At 40.5% G+C, this 10336-nt stretch overlaps 1 protein-coding gene across 1 annotated transcript in view; it reads left to right on the forward strand.

Annotated features, from left to right (window-relative positions):
- Positions 1-2265, forward strand: part of SUSD5 (sushi domain containing 5) — a gene marked incomplete at both ends in the record, with an annotated part of 42357 nt that extends 40092 nt beyond the window's left edge. The window contains one exon of the mRNA XM_079538438.1: positions 983-2265. Within this exon, the coding sequence (XP_079394564.1) occupies positions 983-2265 (1283 nt within the window). The remainder of the gene's footprint in view (positions 1-982) is intronic.
- Positions 2266-10336: the final 8071 nt, after the last annotated feature.

A 10336-nucleotide genomic window follows, 5' to 3' on the forward strand; every position in this document is an offset into this window, starting at 1 on the left:
ATGCCAGCATAAATCTCCACAATTACATCAGCTTTCTATGGAGTAAAACTTGTGTGAGCTGAAAATCAACCACCCTGTCTAGCTTGGAAAATTTTTCATTGGGCTAAGGCTTTAGAAGAGTATAAATTACAATACATTATTTCATTCAAATTCAAACACGGTTTCATGCTCTGAGTTAAGGCTATTTTGCTGTGAGCGGTAGGTCTGACGAGGCCTGGGGAATATTTCTAAATCAGACTCCAACTTTGTGATGAATCCACCCCTCTGTAGCGCTCTGCTGGTTTTCTTCTTGCTCTTCGTATTTTATTTTATTTTGTAATATTTGCATTCATAAAATAGTAGAAGCAGATGGTATTATCTGGATATCGAGCAATTAGGCTTGAAGGATTGGAGCCAGACTTCTCTACCCTTGCAGCTGAGGGTGCAAGCTTGCTTTTTTTCAGATGGGGACAAGCAGAATGCAGTGTCAGCTTCGGTGAGGGTATTATTTCCCCAGGCAGCTCTGAAGAGCTCCTATGGGATGAAAGCTACCACTCAGTTCCCTTGGCTCTGGGTATCCTCTCACCACAGCACCAAAGTCATTTCAGAAAAATACTAAATAAATTAAAAAATTGAATGCAAGGAACTGAGGATAATCCTTCTGGTTCAAAAGGGATGAAGTTGCTGTGAAACTTACGCATTTTTATCTTTCAGAAGGTCCCGAAAACTGTAAGTTACTTTGATTTTATGTATTTTTTTAAATCTGGAAAGATAAGACGTGAGCAGTTAGCACTGACACCTCTTCTGTTTTCTTTCAAAAGATTATCTTGACCATCAAGTTTATGGTGGAGCGCCCCTTTTCAAATAAGCAACAAAACTGAATTAAAAACACTGTCTGAAAATCATACCTTGCTGCATCTTTCTTCTTGTCTATTGTAACAAATAAGTCCAGCAAATTTTTGGGAAAATTAAATGTTGGCTTCTTTATTTTTAACTTTTCTAGATGAAACTGAGGCACATATTGACTATGAAGATAATTTTCCTGATGACAGATCAATACCTGTTGCTGAGAATGAACATGCCAATGGCAAAGAGGAAATCGAGCAGGAACAAGAACAGCTTTCTTTCAGTAAAAATTCAGAGGAAGGAAGAACTGGAAACACTAATGGGGTTACTCAGGACGTAGATACTTCTGAAAAAGGAAGCAGGGCACCAACTGAATCCCCTGTTTCTCTCCTAAGCCAAAAAAACTTGTTTTGGTTTCCGTCAGAGGCTTTCAGTGAGCCTGAATCAGAGAAAGAGACAGACGATTCCACTAAAGCACAGTTTTCTGAGGGTGATAATCACATCGGAGTCAAGACAGTGTATGATGAACCCAGTGCCAAAATGTTCTATGACAGTGAAGATTTCCCCATTGGGCCCATTCTCACAGCTAATGATACAAAGGAAGGGATAGATACAGTTCCTATTACTGATGAGTCATGGTTAGATGGCTATCCAGTAACACAAGAAGTGGTGGAGGATGATGAAGAGGAGGGGGATAAAGTTGATGGATCGATGGGAACAGAGGAAGACATTATCCTCACGACTGACCGACCAAATCACGTTGAAGTCAGAAAATTGGGCAATGGTAGCCCTGCTCCAGAGGAAGGTTTAACACAGATTATGGCAGCAACAACGAGCATAGATGATGAGAGGGTCAAAGAGACGTCAGTACCTCTTACATCAGTGAGTGGTCTGGAGGACTTAAGTGTGAGCAGAGGTTATGATGATGCTGCATGGGACCACCCAACTACAGCTGTGGAAACTGTGACTCAGGAGCCCGGTACAACACTGCTGTTGGATGTAACCAGCCTAAGAACTTCCATGTCTGAAACCTCTGCGATGGCCAGCCCCTTCGATCATACTCCTGAGGAAGAAGAAAGGGGAACAACAGCCTACCCAGCACAAGTAGCAACCACTGCACCAGCTCCAGATAGCCTTACTGGCACTTCATCCCCAGAGTTAGATGAGCAAGAAGATCTCACCCAGGGCCTTGGAGAAAAGCCAGTCCCCACTTCTGAACCTTGTGAGGGAGAAGATTGTCCCAAGTCAAGTAAAGGTGCTGTCATAGCGGTAATTGTGATTCTCCTGTGCTTGTTACTGGCTGCAGCTGTGCTGGCTGTGTGGTTTTTCAAAAAACGGCAGCAGAAAAATTCTGTCTATAAACTGAATGGAAGGTGTCAGCCCCGGCATCACTGTTACCACCACTACCACCACCAACATATTGAAATGCAGAAAGTCTAACCAAGGGTCTTCTGGGAGAAAAGCTAGATATCAGAAGAAGGTATTGATGCTAGAAGGATCACATGACTCATGGATACTAAAATCCAGCAGTGCAGAAAGCAGAAGAAGACAAAATGCCAAAAGAACACAGAAGACAGACGAGATTTCATCTGTTTGAAATTGCAGTTTAGCATATCTGACCTTTCAGAACTAAAGAATCTGTATGTTTTTATCAAAAGAGCTTTTGGAGTCATCAGCAGGACACAGTGTGCTTGCTAGGACATCTACAGTTTGTTCTGCTTTTACATTTTGCTCCTATTAATAATAAATTAATTGATTAATTTCCATGCTACCTGATTGTAATCTAATGGCAGGGCTGGTCGGGCCTTCTTGGACTACTCTCAGTGGAACAGAGAAGGGAGGAGGGGAAAAGGATGTTTTTGGAGTAACTGCACATCTGGTCCTTTTTTGAGAACCTGACCAAGCTGGTCAGGATAAACCACCATAACAAATTATTGCCTGACGTGTCTTAAAAAGCAAAACTATTTGCTACCGTACTTTAATGGATAGTATTGCAGTGATTACTAAGGTACTTTTCTTCAATGATACGAATTTAACAAGCCAAAAACCATTAAGGTATTTCTATGAAAGGTGCTCTTTTAGCCTTAGTGAAGAAGTGCCATTCTTATACTAATCTTTTTATAGAAACGATGATGCCTCCCTGGAATTCAGAGAATACTGTATGGGCCGTTCTTCCTTTAATATCAGCAGAAGAGGACTCGGAGCACTGATTTCAGACGTTACGATGAATAGCGTCGTATTACAGAGCAGATGGTGATGAAGCACTTTGCAGGGGAACCAACCTGAAGTCGGTCACTTTTCTGAATATGGTGGTGACTGACCAAGATACTGAATTTCAGTTCAAAGCCAGCAGTACCACTGGCAGTCGAAGCCACGTCTCATGTTTCTGCCCTATGAACTCTGTGCAATGACTGATTTTCACCATTCTGCTTTTTCATCAGCTGAAAAGGTGTCTGGAGGGGACAAAGGCTGGCATGGGAGATGGGTATTCATACGGAGTGCTGCTTAGAGGGAAAATGAACTTAGGGAAGGGAGAAATTACATCCAGTTGATAAGAGTCAAGTTTTTTGCATTTTAAACTGGATGGTAGTATACAAACGCAGAGGTCTTTTCAAAAGCATGTTCCATTTCAAATGGTTTTGAAAATGACCATGGAAGGAGAGGAATATGTTTTCTAGAATCCCTCAGAATAGTTCTAATAGTGTCTACTATGAAGTACTTCCTTACCTTTGTGAATGAGCAGGAAAAAGTCTAGCAAGTGTGAATAACCTCCAAGTCTTAAGCGATGCATCCACCGCTGTCCTGCACAACCCCAGCCAAGATGCTCAAGAAGCTGAGCACAGCAAAGTACTGGAGTAAGGAAAGGTGACTTGGCGGAGTTCATTCAGGTTCATGATCTGTTCTGAGTCACGCTGATAACCATCCCTAACTCCATGGAAGGTAGACTTTGTGAAATGGAGTGCAGCACTTGGCCTGTCACAAATACAGCCATCATTCCCAATGCTGGTAAGGAAAACAAAGGTTTTTTTAAAAGAACAGATAGAAGGTATCTTGGAGGATTTGACCTCAGAGTGGTAAGAATCTAATGGCCTGGCAGAAGCCAGAGTAAAGAAAGAAGAGCAGACACTGTACAGATTTGTAAATACTGTGTTCTCTGACATATGCATGACTGTGCTTTTAATGCATTCTAGAATACGAAATAACCTAGAATTTCTGTTGTAAACTATTTTTTTATGCGGCAGTGTTTTTAAAAAACAATGGATTTAGCACTAAGGAACTTTATGGAGACTTAATTTGACTAAAACGTACCTTGTGTAATCTTGTGGAAATGTGCTGAAAAATAAACACAGGAACATCCATTAAAATGTTGTTTAACTGAATGATACAAGTATGTGTTGCAGTTCTATGAAGCATCACTCGAAATGAAAAGTCAGTAGTGTTTGGGTCAGGAACTGGACTGTAAAAATGAGACTCAAAATATAATTATGAACATAAACTGCACAGGGATATGATTTGAGGCACAGAAATCACTTGTTGTTCATGAACCAGAAAAAAGTGCACATTAACATAGAGCTTTGGGGGTATTTAAATAAAAGTCAAGTTACAGAAAAGGGAAAGAAAATGGCTGTGTGTGTTCTTGTGTGAATCATCCAGTTTACCCACGTGTTTCTGAAAGAAAGTCTGTCTCTTGGGTCATTCTTGTACAAGACATTCTAATATTAAAAAATCAGCTGAAAAGCATTCAGTTCTGCTCAGAAAAGCATCTACTCCTGTCCAGCAGCATCTGCTTGTGGTCACAGTTTTTATTTGACCACAGTGATGCATGGAGTTTGGGAAAATGAACAAAAAGAGAGATGAACAGTCCATGAATAATACATTAGATTTCTGTGTGTAACTTGGCTTAGCAGTGACAGAAGGGATGGGAAAAAAAACCAAACAATATGGCATGGTAAATACAAAATAAGAAGATGGTAATGCCAAAATACAGGGGTGAATTACCCTGTGCAGGTGGTTAGAGCTAAAAGTGCTGGGTGTTGGTTGGAGTTAGGAAGGGAAGAATCACAGGGGGAAATATCAGGTGTGATTTTTCTGAAGATACCTGCTCATCAGGGGATCGATGTCTTGTCCTATGATGAAAAGCATGTATTATCCTCTTGTAGGGAAGCCACATGTTACAACGTGCTGTCTGGAGTCAACTCGCAGGCATTACAACTATCATTTTCTACCTTTCTCAGGCAGAATTCTGGGGTGCAAGACCTTGAAACCAACAGATGTTTGCTCCCCTTTATGCAGAAACATTGGAATCGCAAATTATCGAAACCCTTTCCTTTACTCCGTGGTTGTGATTGCATTTGCCAGCTAGGTGATAAGATATGGTTTATTGCATATTGTACTTCGAAAGTTACTATGTTGAGGATTTGCTGCCGCAGGCATAAAGACAGCACAGATTGATTTTTTTTCTCCAGTGAAAATAATTCAGTTTTTTCTATCTTAACAGTACAAATTACTGGCTGTATATCGCAATACTAGCTGTGAAATATCATCGCATATAGCCGTGAATGGCCATTTTAAAAATTAGTCATAGCAAGAAATGTTTTGGTAGTTGTAAGACATATCAGGCTGCAGGGTTGTCACCAGCTCAGGACTATACGCAAATGTTTAATGCCTTTTTAGATGAGTGCTGATAAGAAAGGGATAAAGGCAGAAAGCCCCATTTTTCTCTGTAAAGTTAGCAGTCACATAATGCTGCCGCTCTGACTCCGGTATTTCCATCTGCAAGTAACGAAGTTCCATTACTTTGCAGAAGTCATCAGTAAAAGACCATATTTGTTACTTCATGCTACTTAAAAGGTCTGCCCAAAAGCTACATCAAAGGGAAGAAAAAGTTAAAAATAATCAAAGAAAGCTTAGTTTTTTTTCTACCAACCGAAAAGTTAGCGTTTATAAACTTAAAAAAAAAAAGGCGCAGAATTCTCCGCAGAATTCGGTTTGCATATATCATCAGCACTGCAAGGAGAGAGAAGAGAGGTGGGAGGAGAGATGGGTGTCTAAACCACGGAATGTTTCCTTGCCAAAAATAAATAAATAAATGGCTATCTGTTTATTCTGATATTTTTTTTTCTAAGCGCTGAAGAGGACTTAAGATACAAAACGTTGGTTTGCTGGGGTGTGCAACCCAACTTACTTTGGCTATTTCTTACTCAACTTCTTTATTTTTTGTATAGCTTAAACTCTCCACACTGGGTCATTCAAGTCTTGAGTCACCAGAAAAAAGAAGTTGCTGTTTAAAGTATGGCAGACAACCAAAAGTTCAGACAGCTGCAATGAAGGATTAGTTGTGGGTTTTTCTCGCTGCCTTGCTACAAACTGCATCACAGCTCTATGTTCAAACATTATTAAATGGGAATGTTTTCTCTGGCACCAACTACTTCTCCCCACAGTTTAAGTATTGATTTTTTTTTAACTGAAGTAGCTTTGGTTTACAGCTCACATTAGAACTTAAAAACATATTTCCATAGTAGCTGGCATATGCAGGCAACTGTTTATTCTCAGTACCAGCCATAATAAACACTTGTACTTTTATAATCCAACAAATCTTTGTCTAATCACAACTTCGTTTTCAGAGCTGTAAAATTTGCATGCTATTTAAACCATTTTAAAGGAAGACTCTTTAGAAAACTAAAATTTTCTTAGTCTGTCTTCACTGTCCGTACAGACCAATAATTAGCAGTAAAGAATGCGTGAGATAGGATAGATATGTACTGCAAGAGAATTGTATTGCAACACTGAGAAAAACCTTTGTAAAGCAGGGCATGCTAATTGATTTTCAGAGGGATAGATTGTTTTTTAGAGACAAATCTTTATGCGATCTAGAACTTATTCTGGTACGTGTGGGAAAAGAAGGTAAATCCTTGGTTGGATAAGATGGGTTTTTCACTTGAACTGAGGACAGCATCCAACTAACTTTTAAGTTTATCTTTTAGCATTCTGAAGTGGTAAAGCTCTGGAAAATGGAGCAATTTGAATTCTCTTTTGGCACATGCACTGTCAACAGAATTAATGAAGTTCTGCTTGCAGAATGATTACTGTGAATGAAAGAGCCCTGCACGGTATTTGACTTCCTGTGGAATTTATCAAAATTGAACATCCCAAAGGTATTTTGTTATTTGATGCTGGTTATTGGGAGTCACCAAGACACAGCGAGTACGGAGTCTGTGATGCTGTCTTCTGGGAACACAACCGAGCTAGACTTGAGTAAAATCACTACTGATGTTTTTCATTTTAATACTGATATTTATGATGATGAACTAGTAAGGATCCAGAAGACAAAGTACAGGACTGTGTACAGGCTCTTGTGCTGGCTGTCTGCCACTAGATGCACTTCATCCACCAGTCACCTGTAATTCAGACAGTGTCTGAATTACATGATCACATGCTCGATACATGGCAAAGTTATTACAGACTTGATTGTGGGCAGCAAAGGAGGATCAAAGACTAAGAGCAGCTATAGAAACAGCTAACTTTGTTATCACAGATGTGAGAAATTATCAAAAAGATTAAGGCTACTGCTCCACAACAAGCAACACTACTGCTGAAGTTGATATGAATTTCACCTCCAGGGTCACCAGACGCGTGGTAGCAGAGCTGCATCCAGTCACAAAAAGATGATGGCTTCAACAGAATGATGGCTCCAGTGTCATATCATAGACCTTGTCAAGATAAGAAAAGGTGATGGAATATAAACAGCAGAGGCTGCTAGCATTGGAGGCAGCAGTAACAGCAAAACTCGTAACGGCAAGAATTTGGGGTGGCAGAAGAGAGGAAAGAACCGTGTTCCCTCGGCCTCCCAAGAAGAGCTGGCAGGATCAGAAAAGTGGAGGAAAAGATACTAGTTTATTGCAGTCACATGGAAATGTTGGCATTTAACAATAGCAGCAGTGAGAGAAAAGTCAGTTGAAAGAACCTGAGAATGCTGAAAAAAGCCACAATAAATACCGAATAACTGGAAGAGGAGATATTTCTCATTAGAAAAGGACAAGAGTTTGAGAGCTACTTGTACTTATTAAGATTGAACTGGCTTGGGACCATATGGAGTGGAAATTAAGAAAGCCAGAAAAAAATCCACAGACACTCAAACAATGTGAAAAAGTGCCCTTTTTGAAGGCTGCTAGAATAGTAGTTGCCTTCTCAGGTTAAACAGAATGGTAAAGTATATCAGACCTCATGCAGATTTAAGAAAAATAAATCATCACCTCATGGACGTTTTAGTAAACCATGATATTCCCACCTGAGAATGCTGAACAGCAAGGGATTTCAGCTGTAAGCTTGAGAGCTGAGGAAATGACTGAACATGAAAAGAGATCATCTAAGGAAGCCCTAAAAACAGAGTCACAAGCTTACAAGAAAATTGATAATACCTGAGGGACTTGCAATGGTTAAATAATGGTTTGACAAAAAGGAAAAGCTAGGGCTCATAGGCACTAAATGTATCCCCAGTGTAAACCATTGCAGGCAAATGAATCACTGAACAGGTTAACTCTAGTGCTCAGTGCTTTACTGTTACAACAAAAACATTACAATAATTTACCATGCACGATGCATATATTTTTTTAATGTTAAACAGTTACTGTCGGTCAGTGTTGGAGAGGGGAAAGGAGTTGCTTAACAAGAAAAGCCCAGCAAAGCAAAGGGATCTTGTAACTGTCCTGTAATCTCAGACTGTATGGGAACTGCTGCATCACGGCCTGAGCCTCTGATTGACCACCTGAGGCGAGCACTGAGTCAGCCATAGGAGCACAGGTGAAGGCAATTCAGCTGTGTGATGGAAGGAGTGGAGCCTGGCTGCACCTTTCCTAGACCCATTTAAGAGCTGACTGCCAGTGGGGAAGGGTCTCTTCCTGGGGATCGTTCCTTGTGGGAAATATTGTGAGCCTGCAACATAGGTAAGTATTTTCCGTTTATTATCTTCCTGTAGCAATAATCTTACTTAGCTTAACTTTCCGGTATCTTTCTTAATTATAGCATCTGTATGTTCTTTAATTATGCACAGACCTACTGTTGTATATTCCCCTCATTTCATCAAAATGGGTTCAGAAGCTTTCTGAAAACATGCTATTTCCATAAATGTACATAGTCATGGGAGATCTCAGACCCTGCAGTCTAGCAATGTAAAATACAGGTTCTCCTCTTTAAAGTTTTTAGGATACTTCAGTATTGCACTGCGGTACCTAAAAGTACTACAGTACAACACCGATGTGCCCTAGACTTTTGAGACCACACAAACAAAGAGTCAGAGCAGAGCTACTGAGTCAGTTTGGTAAATAAGAAAAAAATAAATAAAAACATTATTTAAAAAAAAAAAAAAAAAAAATCGATGTAGATGGATATTTCTGCCCTGACCAGCTCCGTATCCTCTAGAGTCAGGGTAGCTGCAAAGCTAGCATGTCAAAGTTGAAGCTATGTGGCCATATGATTTTAAATTGAGTAGTACAGTTCCCAAGAAGGAAATCTGGAGCTGTTCCATACAGGTTGGAAAGCAGAAAGACAAAAGAGGCCTCTAGAGCAGTAATCTTTCTTCTGGAAGGCTTCTACTCCTCAAACAAGGAAACTCGAGGAATTTCTGTTCTGCTCTGCACTGGCGAGGCCTCACTTTGAGCACTGTGTGCAGTTCTGTGCACTGCAATGTAAGAAAGGCGTAAAACAGTTAAAGATCATTCAGAAGAGGGCTACGAAGATGGTGAAGGGTCTAGAGGAAAAGAATTGACAACCAAGTCTCTAAAGTTTTAGTCTGCCCAGTAACCTTCTGAAAAAGCAGGAGCCAAAGGGAGGAAAGAAGCTGCAAAGCAGCTGAGAACAAACACCTTCCCTCTTTTAGTCTATTGGACAGCTTAGTAATCACTGTTGCCTCCTGCATCTGTACAAGGCATGAAAGCAAAACACTAGAGGCACCCAGAAAAAAAGGGGCGCATTGGGGTTACCTGGTACCGTGTCAGCATAGGCACAGCAAGCTGCCATCAGAAACGCAACACAACTGCCTCAGTTTTCTTAGTTCAACAACATTCTGAAGGATTGCTTGGCACCTTGTTTGCAGTTCAGTTATTATGTAGCTGTGGTGTTGGGGAAAGGTTCTGCACCAGGGGGCATGGGATGGGCTGCCCAGGGCAGTGGGCACAGCCCCAAGTGCCAGAGCTCAGGGGGTTTGGGCAGCACTGATAGACAGTGGGTTTGGATTTTGGGTGGTCTTGTGTGGAACCAGAGGTTGGACTTGGTGATCCTTGTAGACTGGGGTAATCTGTGATTTGAGCAACAGGTTGGAGAAGTTACCCCAGCAGGGTATTATAACACCTAGATTTCAAGTGGTGCTTTACAGTTAATTGCTTTTAAATTTTAAAAGCAGTTAAATAATTATATACAACAATAACAAATGATGTAACAAGAAAATCAGATACTTCCTCTGTAAATGGTAAGGCAAGCTGCATGTGAAGCTAGGCAAATTTCCTGAAGTTTAAAA

The sequence above is a fragment of the Tetrao urogallus genome, assembly GCF_951394365.1.
Source record: "Tetrao urogallus genome assembly, chromosome: 7".
Taxonomy (NCBI): domain Eukaryota; kingdom Metazoa; phylum Chordata; class Aves; order Galliformes; family Phasianidae; genus Tetrao; species Tetrao urogallus.